Consider the following 19,935-nt stretch of genomic DNA (forward strand, 5'->3'; position numbering starts at 1 on the left):
AGTTACCCTTGCAACTGGCTTGCGACACATCAGCTTACAGGATGGGATCAGTGGTTTCTCACATTACGCCCAATGGTGAAGAGAAGCAAATACACATCATTTGTGTCAAGATCCGTGAACAAAGTAGAAATGAGCTAAACAGAGATAGAGAAGGAAGCTCTAGGCTTCATTTTTGGAATAAAACGTTTTTACCAATACATATATGGAAGGAAAGTTACTTTAATAACGGATCATCGACCACTGACAATGATACTTTGGCCGCACGCCAGTATTCCATCTCTAGCAGCGAGCCGAATGCAGAGATGGGAATTGCTGCTGTCAGCGCATATATACACGATAAAATATCATCAATCAAATCTCCATGGGATTGCTGGTGGACTCATTGAGGTCTACAGAACAGAAAAGGCCCTCTGGCCCATCATAACTGTGCCAGTCAAAAAACAACCATTGAACTATTCTAATCCCATTTAGCAGCACTTGACCAAAGCCTTGTTGCCTTGGAATCGCAAGTACACATCTAAATACTTCTTAAATGTTATGCGGGTCTCTGCCTCAATCACCCTTTCAGGCAGTGAGTTCCAGACTACCACCACCCTCTGGGTAAAAAAATATTTTCCTCACATCCCCTCATACCCAGAAATATTTTTTCCTGTCTACTCTATCTATGCCCCTCATAATTAGATACATCAAAATAATGTCCTCCGTCAGTCTCTTCTGCTCCAAGGAAAACAATCCAAGGAACACAATCTAAAACTGTCCAGCCCAGGCAACATCCTGGTAAATGTATTCTACACCCTTCCCTTGCTATCACATTCCTCCCGGAATGTGAATTCCAGAACTGCACACAATGCTTGAGCTGAGGCCTAACCAACGTTTTATACAGTTCCAGTATAACGTCCTTGCTTTTAAACTCTATCTAATGGCTCATAAAAGCAAGTATACCATATGACTTCTTAACCACTTTATCCACCTGCCCTGCTATCTTTAGGAACTAGTGTACATGCACACAAAGATCTTATAATTCTCAGGGCCCTGCCACTCGTCATTTTTCCCTTTGCTTATTGTCCTGCCCAAGTGCATCACCTCACACTTATCCAGATTGAACTCCGTCAGCCTATTTGGCAAGCCCGTCTATATCCTCCTGTATCTAAGGCAATCCTCCTCACTATCACCCCACTAATTCTCGATTGCCTTTACCTAACAAGTCGTCAATTACTTGTTTGAGTGGTAATATTTTAAGTTTTGAAGAAGTCAATATCACTCCTGTAACTGCAGGACAAATTTTGAAGTATACCAGGAATAATCAACTACTGTCAGACAATATGGACATGGTACTTCGTGGCAAGTTGTCAGGAGCAAGCCCAGAGTTGAAGTCATAGAACATAGAACATAGAACAATACAGCGTAGTACAGGCCCTTCGGCCCACGATGTTGCACCGAAACAAAAGCCATCTAACCTACACTATGCCATTATCATCCATATGTTTATCCAATAAACTTTTAAATGTTACCCGAACACTCAAACTATCCGTACAGGCTGGTTGTCTTCACTGGGGAATGAAAGTCATCATTGTTAAGAAAATGTGGCCTCAACTAACTTCATGAAGGCCATTGTGGAATAGTAAAGATGAAGGAAAAAGCTTCATGCTATTTTTTGTGGCTAGGATTTGATAGCGAAATCAATGGGAAGGTGGTCATGTGTTCGCCGGATGCAAAGTTTCTAAACCTGCCCTCACTAGAGCCATTACACCCATGGGGATGGCCAGAAGAGTCATGGTAAAGAGTTCATCCAGATTATGCTGGACCATTCAAAGGAGAAATGTTTTTCATTGTGGTAGACACACTCGAAATGGTCTGAATTCACCATTATAAAAACAATGTCCTCGGAGAGAATAATAGAAAGACGAGGTGAAATTTTGTTGCAAGATTGAGTTCCCCTGAACAACCTGTTAACAACAATGGGCCATAGTTTATTTCACAAGAAATCACAAATTATCTAAAGGAGAACAGAATCCAACACATGCGATTTGCTCCTTATTATCCTGTCACAAATGTGCTGGCTGAAAGGTTTGTTCAGACAATGAAACATGAATTGAATGTAACTCATGAGAAAATATCATTGTCCAAAAATGACTAAATCAGTTCCTGATGACATGCAGGAATACAACCCAACGTTCTCCACATTACTCATGGCAAAACGGCAGTTATGCAGAACGTTTAATTTGCTGAAGCTACCAAAGATAAGAGAGATTGTTGAGTGGAAAGAGCAAAATCAGGCTTTGGGACACGAGAACAGGGTTAAAAACCATGGGCGAGATTCTCCGTTTCCCGACACCTATTTGGTAATCGCCGATCGGGTGGAGAATCTATTTTTATGACCGAATTGGGGGCGACGCCTGTTTTACGCAGGTTGCGCATACACCGTCCCCTCCAAAACGGCGTAATTGCGGCGCGTGCCGCACGCCATCGGGACGGCCTCAGAACGTCACCTGAAGGCCCTCCCCCGATGCTCCACCCTGGATAGGCCGAGTTCACAAAGGCGTGGTTGACATCTGGTCCCAGCCATGTGGGAACCCGGCATGTTGGCAGTGGACTGTGTCCAGCGCAGTAACAGTCGGGCGGGAGCCGTGCTGCTGGCCAGGGGGCTTCGGCGAGTGCTGGGGGGAACGGTGGGGGGTGGCCAGGGTGTGGCCAACGGGTGTCCAGGGAGGCAGTATCTGGCAGGTTGGGACCGCACACGGCCGGCCCCATGTTGTACGGTGCGACCCGCTGCAGGCCATCGCCTTGCACGGCCACAGACCTGGCAATTTTCTGGCCGTTTATTTCGCGGAGGCCGAGAGTTTTACGTGGCATGGCTGCTAGCTCCTCACCGGTCACAGCATTGGTGCTGGGGCGGCGCTGATTTTTCCCATGTAAAATGCCACGGATCCTTCGGACATGGCCCCATAATCTGAGAATTTAGCCCCATGTTTTTCAGAAAGGTCAGGAAATATTAGCAAGGGACCAGTGAGAAGTGGATACCTATCATCATCTTAGCACAGACAGAACTGGTCTCCTACAACGTTCAAACTCAGGATGATGCAGTGTGGAGAAGTCACACTGATCAACTTTTAGCAATTCAAACCTGTTTGCCAGAGACAGAGGGCACAATCTACCTGAATGGGGACAGAGTCCTGTAACGTGGAAGATTGGCCGGGTGTTTCCCAGCGCTCAGAGGGGACATGGTACCCCAAAGCTAATTAAAAACCAGCCCCCCCACACCAGATCTGACCATACCACCCACTCTCCCATCCCAGCCCCATCTATCTCTCTTCCCCCCTCCCATTCTGACACCCAGCTCTGGTCCAACATCCCCTTGCTATCCATGACTGAGCCTCCTCCCCCTCCGTCCCCTCCACCCTCCTGTCTAACCCAATCCCCCCTTCGGCTCAACCCGCCCCTCTCTCTGGACTGACCCCTTCCTCTCCAGTGTCTGACCCCCCCTTCCCCCTCCCTCCAATCTGACTTCAAACACCCACCCCGTAGTCCGACCTCCACCACCAACAGCCCCCCCCCCCAGTCAAACCCCCTCTCTGATCCAACCACCCCGACCCAATCTGTCCGATCCCCTCCCCTCCCTCCGGCCCAATCCTGTCCATTCCCCCCACCCCGATCGTCCCGTAAATCGCCTAAACTTTACAACTTACCTGCTCCCTTCACATTGTCCCTTTAAATCTCCCCTATATGGCAGCTATTGCCGTAAAAAGGGGGCGTGACATACCTTTCTGCAGCCCAGTTACTCTACGGCTTCTCTGCCCCTAACTCACCCAACCTTAATGAGGAGGATTGGGCGAGACTGGAGCTTTGGAATCCCAGTGAAGGTAAATCCAGAGAGGGTGGCAATCCGACAGAGAGTGGCACAAGTTACAAGTCATTGTGTTTCATTGCTGGAACCTCTAAAGGAGGAGAAAATGTTGTGTATTCATGTTTGTTCCTAGTTGGAACAAGGTCACTTCAAGAGTCCAATCACGTGACGTATTGATGACTTCATTGGCTGTTTGCATGGGAAAATGTGCAGTCTATCTGTAAACACCTTTCCAATAAAGCTCTTGTTTGTTTGTACCTTCGTGGTCTGTAAGCCCATCCTTTAAAAATACTACAGACACCCACCCGAATTAAGTGGGACCTGGATTGCCCTTGTGAAGGCTCTTGGGTAGAGAACAGGGTGGCAACTATGATTAATAATTTTTGCAGTATTACTAGTTCATTCTAGATGGCTAAAAGGAACTCATGTTGACTTCTTAATATTCTGATTTTGAATCTACCCAGCAATGATGCAATGCTTCTTTAGGCAGTTCCTTTTGAAATTTGAGGTGCATGAAATTCTTAAACATGATAAACCAGTGGAAATGCCAAACATTTTTGCAAACATAACCAAATTGCCTGGGCTTCAAAAGCCTGATTACCAGGACTTTGGACCTAACACTGATTATTAGATATCCCAGGCCTAAAAAGAAGCAACAGTTGACATCAGTGTAAAAACAGTGTTACTGGTCATGCCGCATACATTCACACTGTACTGAAACGTCAGACTAGAGTATGAATTCAAGCACTAAACCTGAAGCTTCCTGACTCAGAGAAGGATGTGCTACCAACTGAAGGTCCTTCATAGAATCAATGCAAAGTGACTCATCCAATTGAGTTCCAACAATGGGACAAACAGTACTCACTCACATTTTTTCCTTTGAATTCCAAAATGAACAGGATCGTAAAAAATTATTTACTTTGTAATTAAACCGACATAGGGTCCTAAAGACAAGCAACCCTCTTTAACAAACTACTATCGAACAATGTACACAAAATTTCATGACTGTCATAAGGGAATCAAACTCTGAAACATGTGTTTCATGGGGGTTTTACATTCACCATTCAACTTTCTTCGAGAAATACATGCTGAGTGTGAGAAGATATTTCTTCCACTATAGCAATGACAGCACGCTGTTAATATCAGAGATATACTTCCCCTGGTTTTACAGTATTCTTGTACACATCTCTTTTACACACCATGTTATGAACAAGAGTTGTGTTCTGGATGTCCTATAAAATATCGCGGCAAGATGTACTTCACTTCTCACAGTTATGCGTGGAAGTTGGACCATGTTGGATAAATGCCTAAGCAGTGGTCTAAGATATTTATTAAGTAGCATGCAGCTTTGATGCCAAGTATGCTTGCGCCTAATGGATGCTATAGTATCACACTACACCTTCAGGACCAGGACAATGATGATGGATCTAATGAAAACGAGGATATGTAATTCTGAAAGGTTATGTCAAAAAGGCTGAGTTGAAATCTATGTCTCTCAAATTTCATCTCACTTATTGCTAGTTAATTGTTCTTATAAAATCATGGTCCACACCTGCCTGCCCAGCACATTGTTACATGGACAGAGGATGTTGGAAAAACTCAGCAGGTCTGGCAGCATCTGTAAGGAGAGAAAGCAGAGTTAATGTTTTGAGTCCTTTTGGTTCTTCATCAGAACCAAAGAAAGGGAGAATGTGTTAGGTATTATACTGTAGCCATGAGAGATTGTAACAAAATGTAGCAACTTTAATAACAAAAGATAGATGGCCTAGTGTGTGTGTGAGGGGGGAGGGGTTTACATGCATTGCGATTTAAGGTGGAGGGGAAAGGTCATAGTGTAGAGCTGCTGAGCTCAATGTTGAGTCCACAGGACTGCAACATGCCCAACCGGAAGATAAGATGCTGCTCCTCCAGCTTATGCCGGGCTTCACTGGAGCTTTGCAGCAGGCCAAGGATGGACATGTGGGCATGAGAGCAAGGTACTGAGTTAAAATGGCACGCAACAAGAAAGTTGGAGTCATGCTTACCGACTGAGTGAAGATGTTCAGCAAAGCCGTCACTCAGTCTGCATCTAGTCTCCCGAATATAGAGGAGGCTTCATTGGGAGCAGTGAATACAACAGACCAAATTGAAGGACATGCAAATGAAACGCTGCTTAACCTGAAAGGTGTTTTGCGGCCTTGAATGGTGAGGAGGGAGGAGATGAAGAGGCAGGTGTTGCACCTTCTGCGATTGCAACAGAAAGTGCTGTGGGAAGGGGATGAGGAGTTGGGCTTGATGGGGGAGTGGACCAGGGTGTCAATCAGGCTGACGACAGCTCCCTGAGGCTGGACTTACACCTGAACGAGGTGCTGAATTTTTCTGTCCAGCCAATTAACACTCCTCGGACCATTAAATGGTTGTGGGGCTGCTATGATCGGCAGGGAACACGTCTCTGCGGACACTTCGGGTGACAGGACAGCAAGCCCCGCCATCCGAAAATTCCTGCCAATGGGCAGAAATTCCGACATTAGAAAATTCTCCCATCATAGGTGCTTTGGGCACAGGATCAACTTTCCAAACTTCTCTGAGAAAAGGACATACGAAAGGGAGAAGGGTGCCGCCATCTGTAAAGTTAGAGATATCATTCAGTCTGATTTCAGGCAGGTGGGTGTTTGCATTGAATTAATTCCAGTACACAAGTGGAACTTCATCAGCATGGTATTGATTCTTTGGTTAGTTATGTTAGTTGGCACAAGAAGTAAAACCTTATAATCTAATTTGAAGACACTGGCCACTCCATGAAGATGAGTTAAAATGGTCCTTGCCCGAGTTAATGAACAACAGACAATTCTGTTGATGCCTCCATCAGCCCAACACTCAATGTGGGGTATTGCCTCAATGCAACCCCAAATCATGTGACTCCTTCCTTCAGTGACATTTGTTCCACAGGCGATTCATAAAAGTCTCAATTAGAAATAAATATACAGAGAGGATTAGGGCTACTCCCGGCTGTTATATATCATATAAATCTTTGGAGCATTTTGCATATACTTCAATTTGATTAATTCTCTGTACCGGTGAATGGTTTGTTCATAATTCTGTGTCGGTTGTTATATGTGAATATATGCATGCATAATATGTAGCCGCAATTAATTGAGAATAACAAAATAAAACTTTCTTGAAAATAAGATGAACTGAGGTCATTTGCAGAAGGGCATTTTATGAATTGAAATACCATTTAATGAGGCCATCATCAACATCTTGTCTCTTCCCATTATATTCTGATGGGCAAGTCCACTTTTAATAGATATAACTACTTAAGAGTGGGAAACCTAGCAGATTATTGCCTTGTAGCTCAGGGGCACTTGGTGAACAGTCTCTATTTGCTGCTATTTTTACTGCCACAGACACAGTAGTTGAATTTACTGAGGAAACCTCCAGATATGGAGCCAACATTTGATGTAATGATTATTAACTCTTTTCTTAGCCTCAAGCACCTTTCACAATGTTCCTCCAACAATGTCACTTCATTCGTTTTTGACTTGTATGGCCTGCTATGTGAAAATGAGTTTCTTTTTGTACTTCTCCTTCCATATTCTTACACCTCCCATTCTTTCTGCCCTTTCTCAACGGTTAGTGTAAATTACTCTTATAGGAGTAAAAATGTTGTCCAAATAGCTTCAAACATTGTCTAATTGCTTCTGTAGCAATAACAAAGTGAAAAATATCTCCAATATTGTAAATTCTTATGACTATAAGTAAATTGCAACCAAGCTAATATGAACAATTTCCAAAAATTCCAAAGGGGAGTAACGTTATTGCTTTTGCCAGAGATTTCCTCGGAGCTACTCCCACTCCATCACCTAAATTACACTGGAAATACAGCGGGTTCCTTGTATACACTTGGTTTCAAGTTCACTACCGGTGAAGCTAAGGTAATTTCAGCCTTTGATAAACACATCCTAGAACTAAATAGCACTGTTGCATAGCTAAAAATATTCTTGTCATGCCATTTGGTGGTAACATTACTAACTCTCTAATTGCAAGATCTTGACTTATATTATCCCGTCGATTTTAACTTTTATCCATTGTTCCAATGTTTTTTTTGTATGTTTCTTCCTGATTCAATTACGCACTGTTAATTTCAAGTTTTAATATTTTTTATTCAGTTCTCTACTTTTAATTGCATAATGATAATACTGCTACATTGGTGCTCTTGTATGCTACATCATAAATTAACAGACTCTCTGTTTGTGGCTGTGACTATCTACAAATTGAAGAGTTGTTGAATGGGTGGAATACCTGCTCATACTTCCGATGCTCCATACATTGCCCTTGTGACACGACATTAGGATAGATTTGAACCTTTTGGGTGGCTCACCAAGACAGCGCACCAGCCGTCTGCCCATTCCAGCCTGCATGAGGTCCAAGTCATTTAGAAACTGTATCTGATTGACATACTGCTGGCGGGTTGTGCACCCTGCATTGGTGCCCCAAGACAGCTCACCAGCTCCAGGGTGCTAAAATATTGGGTGATCCGGACATTGCCTCAGCCCTTAGATTGGTTCTGGGGATGCGGGAGTCATGACTGCCAGGGCAATGGGGTGGGAGGGCAATAACAGGCTAGCGACAAACTGCAGAGGAATGCTCCAACTGGCCCAAGAAAACGTCTACCCCAAAGCCCTTCTGGAATCTTTTCACGTTGACCAGCTCTGCCGATATACCCATTAAAATTACAGTTGGGGTCCTAACCACATCGTTGGTCCTTGATTTGCAAAGGCAAGAAGACAGTCGCCTGAAGCAAGTGGGGGCCTCCAAGGGAAGAGACCAAAATTATTTCTATGCAGATACTGATGAAATATTGGAAGCAGGGCAATCGCAGTTTGGAGCGGTACAAGCAAGACTTCTAGGACCGAACGTTTAACTTCGACAAGAGCATAAAACTGGAGATAATCGATCAGCTACCTATGACACAAGCTGCTCGGTTCTGCTTTTCACCGACTCCATGAAAGGAACATCAAATGGGATGCATGAGGGGCAGGTGACTGTTCCACAACCATCTGTTAATGTCCCCACCAAAGTTGAAAGTTTTGCCCCATAAGCAGCTCACTAATGTGCTTTATTAACAGATAAGCTCACAAAGAGACAGCGAGCAAAAATAAAATCTAGATACATTGAGTTGACCACTCTGGTCATATTTATAAATTTAATAGTCACATGAGTTATTGAGAGTGAAACTGGTCTCATAACAAACCAGCAGGTTGTTTTACATTGCGTCTTTTAAATCAATTGGCTGGTTATAAAATGGACTACCGATTCACTGATGAAAGTACACCCCTACTGGGCTCAACATTCACATTGTAAGCAACTTCCTGCATTCTATTTTGTGTGAGGGAAGAAAATAAAACTACATGATTCATTTGAGTGAGTGGTAGAGAGGTTGGTAAAGCATCAAAGCTGATAACAAGTGGCATTCCCTCAGGAACTACAACAGGTTACATATGATAGTAATTGTAAATATGTTTACCTTGCACTTTGAACTTCTTTTTCACTTACTTTCTGGGGGCACTCTGTCTTTGTGTGGGCAGCCTGACAAGCTGCGATGATGGGGATAAAGGCCTGTGACGTGTCCGGTTCCATCACATCCTGGTGTGGGGCACTTGCTTTCTTTCTTTTCGGCTCTTGATGACTCTGTGAAAACGAGAGAACTTTTTTTAAAAATTAGAAATCAGCCAAAGTGCTCGGCAGAGGGAAAAAAACGTACATCCCTACAATACTGGCCCAATCACAGAAGGTGAGGGGCCAAATTTCATGTTTGACGGGGCAATAAAATGGTGTTTTCCAATCAACTGCCCTTTATAAACCCATTCAGTCAATGGAAAGATGAATCAGGAAAGGTATACAATAGCCACCAATCCACAGCCGGCCAATTGATCATGTGCACTGAAAATGAAGGTGGTTGGGCCCTGTTAGCTTGCAGCTTTGCACAGGTGCCCCAAGTTGATGTGAAAGGGGAGACATTGAAATCAGTGGGTGAGGTGAATCCTCAAGTGGAGAAACCAAACAGGATCGAGCAATTCTGCTCCTCCTCACCTCAGAAAACTCTGAGAAAATGTTGGCTGCTCTTGGCGTCAGCTGTAACGGCTCCTTTAAGAACTGCTGGCTAAGTTGCTGCATATGCGGAGGACCCATGGTGTAGATTTTAAAATCAACCCCAAAATCTTTTGAAACTATTTCTGTTTTAGGTGCGAAAGTGAAAAAAGGTATCAGAACTGCAGACCTGTATAGATTATGGAACGTTCTGTAAAATGATAACCATATCAGAGTCTAAATTCGATTAATAGGGACTTCATATTTCTACAGATGGAATTGAAACTAAAATTGAAGCAAAAATTATACTTCGCAACAGTCAGCATTTTACCCCAAATCGCATCTTTCTGTGTCACTGTCCAAAACATTTTCCAGCAATTGACAATCTGGTATCTCATAATCTGCACAAAGTAAAGTTTGAGGCAAACAAGTTGCTGGGAGAGGTAATAGGAAAAATTAATGGGGCGAAACGTTGAACTGTTTCAGGTGAAAAATGGACAACCGGCGTTCAAAGGGCTGTTGAGAACCTTATGCACCCAGTTGACAGCCTGAATCAACACTTAGGCAGGCCTTTAAATGGGCACCCAACTTCCACCAGACAAGAAGCTGCTTAAATATGGAAATTGGAATCCTAAACCTGTAGGACCCCAGATTATAACTGTCAAGCCGAAATGAGGAAAACTTGTGCAGTGCATGCCAGTTTCATTTCTTCTTATCTGGGATACTAACTACATTCAGTTCTGGTACAGAATCTTAGGAAACATACACGAGTCTTGAAGGGGTACAGAATGATAAAGGGTTAGATTACAAGAACAAGCTGCATAGGCATAGTTTATATTCTGTCAATATAAAAGAGAAACAGAGCATACGGGTAGAATTCAGCAAGAGTCATGCGGGACTCGAAGCATTGGCTGGAATTTTCCATCGGACCCACAGCGGGGTTTCCTGCAGAAGAGGCGGCTCACCGTTATCCGCTGGCGGAATCCTCTGGTCCTGCCAAAGTCAATGGCAATTTGCTCAGCCCATCTGCCCACCACTGGGGAACTCAGGGGGGGGGGGTCGACTTCGGTGGGACCGGAAAATCCCGCCGGCAGGAAGGCTGGAAAATCCCACTCATTTATGGGTGTCATGGTATCACAGTGGTCAGCACTGTGGCTTCACAGCACCAGGGTCCCAGGTTCAATTCCCGACTTGGGTCACTGTCTGTGCGGAGTCTCCCCGTGACTGCGTGAGTTTCCTCCGGGTGCTCCGGTTTCATCCCACAAGTCCCGAAAGACGTGCTGTGAGGTGAATTGGACATTCTGAATTCTCCCTCTGTGTACCCGAACAGGCGCTGGAATGTGTAACTTCATTGCGGTGTTAATGTAAGCCTACTTGTGACAATAAAGCTTATTAAAAAATGATTTCTCGCTCCACAGACGCTGCCAGACTTGCTGGGTTACCCTAAATTTTCTGTTTATATTTCAGATATTCAGTATCCACAGAATGTTAGTTTTATTTTGAATTTCGTCAATTTAAAAAGCTGAGGGGCTGACCCAATTAAGGGATTTAAAATGATAAAGGGTTTCAATGAAGTGTGGACAATGCAACTACAATAGCAACTACATAGCATTTTTTTAAAATCATATTGAAACATCCCAGTGTGCCACAGGAGCATTATGAAGTAAAATGTGACACCAAGCCACATAGGATATTAGGAGAGGTGACCAAAAACTTGATCAGAGAAGGAAACTTTAAGAAACATCTTAAAGGAACAGAGCTAGAGAGTAGTTGAGATTTAGAGAGAGATTCCCAGAGCTTAGAGCCCAAGCAGCTGAAGGCATGACCACCGATGATAGAGCAAAAAAATTCAGGAATGCTCATGGAGAAGCCAGAATTGGAGGAGCACAGATATATCTTGGCTTAGATTTGGGGTGTTGGTGTTAGTAGGTCTGAAGACTTGACAGAGGTAAGGGGGCAATGGAGTGATTTGAAAACAAGGATGAGAATTTTAAAATTGAGGCACGGCCATAGCAGGAGCCTGCGAGCTGTACAGGGGTGATGGGGCAAGGGGGCTTGGTGCAAGTTAGGGGACAGGCTGTTGATTTTGGGTGAGTTCAAGTGAATGGAGGGTGAAAGATGCGAGATCAGCCAGGAGAGCATTGGAATCGTCAAATCTAGATGTAACAAAGATATGGATGAGAATTTCAGCAGCAGATGAACTGAAGCAGGGGCTTAATCCGATTATGTTTCTCAGGAGGAAGTCAGCAGTCTTGGTGAAACGATTCTGCTGGGGGAATTCAGGACAAGGAGGCATGATCTTAAAAATAGAGCCAGGCCATTTACGAGTAAAATCAAGAAGCATTCTTCAAAGAAAAAAGTAACAAAATGTAAAATCTCAATAAATATCTAATTTTTTAAAACCAAGAGGTAACAAAAATCTGAAACTCTCCTCCCAAAAAGCCATGGCTACTGGGTCAACTGATATTTTTAAAACTAAGATCAATTGTTGGACGGTAAGTATATGGAATAAAGGCAGGTAAACGGATTTGAAATACAAATAAACCATGATCCAAGTGGGCAGTTGAAGAGGCTTGAAAAGCGAAACGTCGTACATTGAGAATTGAGAGGCAAGGATTAAAGGGAACACCAACTGCATCTCCCATTATGGAATATTTTAAAAAGGTTTTTGTGGGACGGGAAGCTGCTATTAGCTTGTTCTCACCCAACAGCCCCGCTGCAACTTGAGTGCCTGCTGGAGTAGTCAGAAAATGTTGTCAGTGACGGCGAGAGACAATGGGGAGCCCGTTTAGAACCCGCACCACAGTATTAAAATATCAATAAGGTCTAAAGCTGCAAGTCAAACAGGCACATTGCCGATGCTGTGCCCCCGTTTTGCAGCTATCTCAAAATGTCTTAAGGAAACAAATAGCTTATAATGTCTTAACATATCTATCAGACTATCACAATATGACACTTACAGTTAATTCTTTTCAAAATGCAATAATTTTCTTCAAATAGATAGGCCATGTAGAATCAGGACCTGGATTCTCCGTTCAAAGCCTAATTGCTCCCGCCAGCAGAGAATGGCTACTGGTCTCTGCTGGAGTGAAGAGTGGGACCCGGTATGTGAGTCTCCCTCCTTTACCATACTAATTTATGCATGGGGGAGAGCTCACCGGATTCCATTGGAATCCCAGTACTGGGCTGCCATTTCGAGCGGGTGGTCTAATACTGAGGTCTGGCGGCAGGTCCCCCTCCTTCCCTACAATACAAATCCTGACCACCCCCCTACCGCCCCCACTCTCAAGTAGGGGCATCCTCCCCCCCCCACCACCAACCATGGGAATAATGGGTCACCCCCCCCCCCCACAGCACGCATGCATGAGGGTGACCTGGCCACCTCCCCCACCGACCCCGCCAGAAGCCCCTCTATCAGACCCCCCCAACAGATCCACTTATCAGAGGCCCACAACAGAAACCCCCATCAGAGAGAACCTTATCAGAGAGAACCTTATTATAGATCCCCATCAGAGACCGCCATCAGTGAAACCCCTTTGGAACATCCATCAGAGACCCCATCAAAATCCCCATCAGAGAGCCCCATCAGAGACCACCCCATTAAACCTCCATCAGAGTTCCCCATGGAAGACTCTCCAACAGAAACACCACAACAGAGACTCCACAACAGAGGCCCCCATCAGTCAACCTTGTCTGAAGGTTGAAGAGTAGTCCAGACAATAGAGTGAAAAATCACTGCATTTCCTAACATCTGTTACCTCAGACAAAAGTGTTTATAGTAGCAGCTCTTACGATTGTCAGTGGCTTCCTTGAATGCCAAGTACACTTCAAAGGGCTTCAAATCCCTTGACAGCCTTTGAATTGCAAATCTTCCATTCAATTTCACAGAACAATACGTTGCACTAGCTAGCGATTGGCAGTTTTATTGGACCAGGCACAGCTGCTTACGGAATTTGTTCATTTATTTTTCCTTTCATGCTTGAATGCATCTTAATTACCCACATCAAAAGGAGCTAAGTGCTCTCTGCTGAGAAAAAGAGGAAGTGAAAGTATTTAGCTCCTTTTGTTCTTGTCCAGTGGCATTCCAGGAAATCCGCCCACTACATCCTTATAGGCCCAAAGGAAGCCAAGTCCCTCAATGCCCCAAACACCTGATGCAACAGTTGCCACAATTTTAAACGTTGGATGGAAAGGTTATTTTCTGAAATTTCTTTGTTGGCTAATTAAGGACCTTTGGTTTCCTTAATCAAAACAACAGGATGACACTCCAGTTTCCAATCACGTCTTAGAGGTGGCGACCTCTGGAATACCTCAAGGGTTGCGGTCTGCCTGCCCAAGCTATTGAAAGACTTTTAAATAAGCACCAGGACTTAAAACAAAGCCCTTGGTGGTATTCTCTGGTCCCCGAGCTGCGTGTTTCTCGGCCGCGCACTGTTCATTGGTGATGGGATTCTATCCTCCCACCACTTGTCAATGGGATTTCTGATTGAAACCACCCCCCTTGCAACCGCAAAACCCGCCAGCGGGAAAAGTGAATCCCGACAACCGGAGAATCCCGCCCCACATCTTTTGTTGCAACTGAAAATCCCATTCCACTATACCTCTAACAACCAACAGGGTCTGACAATATGTAGTCCATTAAGTGTCCACTGGCACCTAATTCTTACCACCAGAATCCTATTGGTGCTCTACACATGCCAGTCTGCGCCGTACAAAATCTCAAACCCCATCAGTCTATTCTCAATCATCAGCAAAGTAATGAAAGGCATTGTCAACAGTGCTATCAAGCAGCACGTACTCATTGATTCTCAGTTTGGAGTCTGCCAGGACTAACTGTAACTCTTGAGATGCTGCAGAGGACCCCACCTCTAAGAAGTGACTGGAAATTGGAGTGTCAACTTGCTGCTGTGAGTAGCGAAACTAGATGCCCTTACTTGGTCAACAAAGCCATTTAAGAAGAAAAATCCCTTACCATCCAAAGCTTAACACTGTGGCCACTCATGAATCAGTTGTTTGGGGCTTTTAATAAACAGGGCTTCCGTTGGGTCCATAAGGTTATAGTGGATAGAATTCCTCGAATAGCACTGGGCAGGGACCCAGAGAATGCAAGTCCCACTTTATTTTTTCCCAGCAACTCCACCAGAATCTCAAGGTCTTGCGCCTTTGTGGAAAACATTTTTTTGGGGGGGCGGGGGAACATTTGGTAATTGCTTTCATTAGGTGGTATAAATCAAAGTTAATGCATATGAAGGAATGTAGATAATGGCATGTTAGTTGTGGGAAGGAGGAAGATATACACAATTTAGATCTCATTACAGTCTTTGGTCCAGAGATGAGTTCCAGAGGGTAAGGAGACAGTGACTGCCTTTGAAATCAAGGTAGTATCAATACGTCCTAGCAAAACCGAAGTCATAGGAATCAGAGGAAAACTCTCCGCTGCTTGGAGTCATACCTCGTGCAAGATGGTTGTGGTTGTTAAGAGCATCATCTGAGCCCAAGAACATCGGTGTAGGTTTTCCGTGGTTCCTAGTTCCAACCAGCTGCTTCATCAATGGCCTTCCCTCCATCATGAGGTCAGCCAAGTTTCTTTGACAGTACCTTCCAAACTCACAACCTCTACCACCTGGCAGAAGGTACATGGAAACACTGCCAATGGGAAGTCCCACATTATCTTGACTTGGAACTCAATCACCGTTCCTTCACTGCTGCTGGGCCGAAAACCTGGAACTCCCTACCTACAGCACAATGGGTGCAGCTACACCACATGATCTACAGTGATTCAAGAGCGCTGCTCACCACCACTTCTAAAGGGCAATTAGGGATGGACAATAAATGCTGGTATTTGTCTACATCCCAGGAATGAATTTAAAAAATGCCTAATCTTGTGTTTGTCCTACATGAGTGAGCAGAACGCAAGAGGCGGCAAGCTGCCTTGTTCCATTAAGAACCTACTGGGCCTCGTCTCCCTGTGGCTAATTCTACAGGCTGACCTACTGGTTTATTGAATTGAGCAGCTTAGCTTTGTGACCTTACACTCACATGTGCAAGTATTGAGGTTGACTTAGGGATTCATGTGTCCCAACATCCAGGTAGACTGTATTACCACATGTGTATTTCTGCCATGACACTGGTACTAGGCACTGTTCTGCATAGTCATTAATCTGTGGAAAAACAGATTCAATGAGCCAGTGCCAGTGAGATCAGTGAAGCCCCATTTATGCACCTCAGCAAATCAACTCAACCTTCAAAATCCAATCTGACAATCTTTCTATAGCAACATTCTGCGTATCAGCAGATGAAGTACAGTCTGCCTTGGTGGCCTCTGCTATAGATATGCTTGGAGTTGTCACAATCCAGAATAAACAGTAATGCTGCATTTTATTATCTGTGCAGTTTGGTGGCTTCTCTGCACAAGCTCTCCGCAGTTTACTGTTTGACATGATCACTTGTGCCAGCACATATGTTTGATAGTCTGCAAGCATACTTTGTTTAAAAGCAGCACCCCAGACTGTCCAACCAAGAGATGAGCATCGTGAACATCCAGTCATTAACATGTTGCCCTTCACGTTCTACCACTAGCTACTCTTGTGCACTCCTCACTTGATCACACACTAATTTTCCTGAGGAAGTATGCGTGCAAGGGAGAGTGTGAGTGACTGTTGCAGTAGGCTCAGATCTGCAGGAGCCTGATTCTGCTTCTTCTGGCACATCTAGAGAAGGAAAAAAAGGGACAGATATTAGAAAGGATGCTGAGAAGCAGAGGTACAGGTCATTTTTAGTAGCAGGAGGAGCAGTATGAGGATTTCACAATATAGTTTTCTTATAACAATGAAGTGTGCAGTAAGGTGAGAAGGAAGAGAATAAAAGGTCATCATGACCCTGCGTCTGACACTTGCCAATCTACGTCCCCAACTCTGCTACCATTTACTACCTCACTACACAGGATTTGTAGTGATGATTCATCATAGGGGCTGAGTGAGAGGAGATTTACGTTTCATCACCTGTTGCACTTCTCTACCTGATGTTGTGTGCTATCTTCTCCTTAAAAAGAATGCACAAGATAAGAATTACCTTAGATTACCATGACGTGCAGTAAAATCCAAATGTTAGCAAGAGCCCATTGTGTTTGTAATGGCAGATACTTGCACCAAGCAGTTAGAATCTATGTGGGGCCTTTGCTTTGATGATTGCATGCAATGCTGTGAATGAAAGCACATTTTCATGTGAAGGCAGGGGTGTAAAAGGCCCCATGCTTCCTCATGGGCACTGATGGAATGCAATTCAAGCACTTCAGCACAGTGTGGAGCAAGGCTGTATGAATGAAATAGCCCTTAACCTTTGTATGATTTTAGAAAGGGTAGATCAATTGTCCCACCTTGCTTGACTTGGTAAGGATGTTAAACTTTTTCCTGCATTCATTCCCATGCATAGGGTAGTGACATTAGTACTCACTCTCTTCCAACTGGCTCTGAATCAAATGCCTAGAGGGCCTGTATCACTGATCCAAATAGTGCCTTCTTCCTCTGCATGACTTCATCCAGCTGCATTTCCCGATTCCTCAGTGAACTTAGAGACTTTTTGCCCTCCTGCAGATCTGACTGTGCTGTTAACCTTGCTGATGTGCTCGCCAACTAGTTTTATTTTGGATGAATGCAACTTGTGCTGCTGCAAGCTCCCCAACAAACAAGTTATTATTCAATCTGAATGTCTGAAACATCCCTCCCCAACACACACACACACCCAGAAGCAATTTGATGATTTAAGTAGCCATTTAAAGGCCTTCTGAACCGGGCAACTTGGCGGAGCCACTGAAAGCTACCACATTGCCCTTTCTTCTGAACCCCTTCTCTCCCCAACGACCTCTCCCCTGCTCCCCAACCCACTCATCTCTGTCTGGGGATTCATGGCAAATCTCCTACAGGCATAAGTGTAATACCGGCAGTGGCCACTGCTTCTGGTGGCCCAACCAGTATTGAAGAACTGCCAACCTCCAACTGGCTGGCAGCTCTCAGGGGCAGGATTTCCGCTCTTCCCGGGGCTTAATTGACTGGGAGTTCTGACACCATCCATAAGTGCCTGATTAATTGCACCAGGCCTTTTGGAGAGAAGCACTTGGAGTTCTCACCAGTTCTCCAACCAGTAGGCGAGACTCCCCACCCCCTTAGACTTCTTAATTTTCACCCCATATATCACACATTGCACGACTTACATTTTCAATTTTACCCCCAGCAGAAAATCTAGCCTCAAGACTCGTGTGGATTCCAAGACATATTCCCTTTTACAAAGGAATATTCTGGGCAACACATTCCTCACTAACTTCTACGGATTAAAGATCACTTACCTATATTTTCCACAATTATAATTTGTCTACAGTATTCTTTTGAAGACAGCCTTATAATATCCAGGAGCATTTGTATATTTTATTAGAAGTTTTTTTCTTTGCCTTAACAAAATACCAATTCATATTGTAAAGAAAGGACCCGAAGATTAGAAACAAATTTGAAAGAAAAAGTTAGAAGTCGGACATGTTTTATATTTCACTCCTTTTCCAGTGTTGTTATATATTTTAACCATTTAAATGATTTTGTATCATTTGGTTAACTTAGCTCATCATACAATGTTGCTTCTATTAGTTCCATTATATTAGTGCCATCTTCTTTTGGACATGTTATATTGTCCAGGAGCAATTTATTGACCAGGAACACTTTGGGCAACCTGATATTGTGAATGGCAAGTTTATTTTTCTTTCTTTTGAATTGTTCTGCCCCAGATCTGCACCAGATGTAGAAAATGCTCCTGATTGGTTGAAAATTATCCTCTGTAGCTGATTATCAGCCAATTAGAGGGAAGACTGTATTCATCTCCAAAATGGGACATTTGGAGGCACAGAATACAAAGAAAATAAAACAAAAATATATAAGAAAAGCAGAATGAATTAATGCTTAACGAAAGTGGAAGGGGTGAAAAGTAAGAATACAAAATACAGGGGAAAAGAACATGGGCTTGCAGGATTTCATTTCTATAGCGCGATAATAGTCGTAAAATTATTACTTACAATATAAAACTTTCAGTACTATTGTAAAGGTTGAAATGCATTAAAAATTGACCAGCACAGGGAAGGTGAAACTTGTTCAGACCTGCTGCTCGGCTTAGATTTAAAGCACCAAAATCATGTATAAACATGCCATATTGGTTTATATTCCAATGATCGATAAACACACTGATACGTATTCTACATAATAAGTACTCATGAAATCAAGTCTAACCAGCATCATACAATTCCGTCAGACATTCTATGGCTGGGTACATCATAAGCAAATTATGTTATATTTTGTGACATATTAAATCAGTTATTGTATAACTTCATCATCTAGTTTCATCCCAAGATACCAGTTAATTGGCAACTGAATACTGGAATAAGAATGCAAACAATTTAATATCTGATTATGTGCAAAAATCACAAAACAATGCTAATACAAATATTATTATAAGACCACAGTAATAAAATAGTTACAGAGTAGTAAAAGGTTTCTGTGTGCATTTATAAATGGTGAAACAAAAATTTGAATTTCTGTGAGCTTCTCCCACTCATCTGCCATAATCTTAGCAGAGGTAATGTAGAAAAATGGTGTATATAACTCTTGTACTCTTTTTCTGGGGTTTCCACCGTTCCTCTGCCAAACTTCCGGCAGGTGAACAGGAGAGTCCCTGCAGAAATTAACCACCAAAATATTTTCTTTCCACTTTTTTTGTACAGAATGATTTCACAGTATATAATACCTGGCCACAATTTGCAAAAGGAAGATTTCATGTCAAGCGGAATGTGACTCAAAAGTAAACGGCTATTCATTTAGCCATGGACCAGCTTTTACTTTGGATGATAAATGTTTTCCATCAACTCACAACGTTAACATAATTAATTTGTAGTTATAGCTCTTTTCTTTTGTTATTGATCGCTCTGATGCTGTTCAATTGTTATCTGGCAACCTTTGTTTTCACGACAAGGAGCTGATCAATAGCTC

General features: G+C 43.4%; 1 protein-coding gene across 11 annotated transcripts in view; it reads right to left on the minus strand.

Moving 5' to 3' along the window:
- The window catches only part of LOC140410506 (myelin transcription factor 1-like protein), a 676,895-nt gene that overhangs the window by 322,409 nt on the left and 334,551 nt on the right, over positions 1–19,935 (minus strand). For all 11 annotated transcript variants that reach the window (XM_072498671.1, XM_072498674.1, XM_072498670.1 and 8 more), the window contains one exon: positions 9,380–9,514. In XM_072498671.1, the coding sequence (XP_072354772.1) occupies positions 9,380–9,514 (135 nt within the window). The remainder of the gene's footprint in view (positions 1–9,379; positions 9,515–19,935) is intronic.

This window comes from Scyliorhinus torazame, chromosome 4, assembly GCF_047496885.1.
Source record: "Scyliorhinus torazame isolate Kashiwa2021f chromosome 4, sScyTor2.1, whole genome shotgun sequence".
Classification (NCBI taxonomy): Eukaryota; Metazoa; Chordata; class Chondrichthyes; order Carcharhiniformes; family Scyliorhinidae; genus Scyliorhinus; species Scyliorhinus torazame.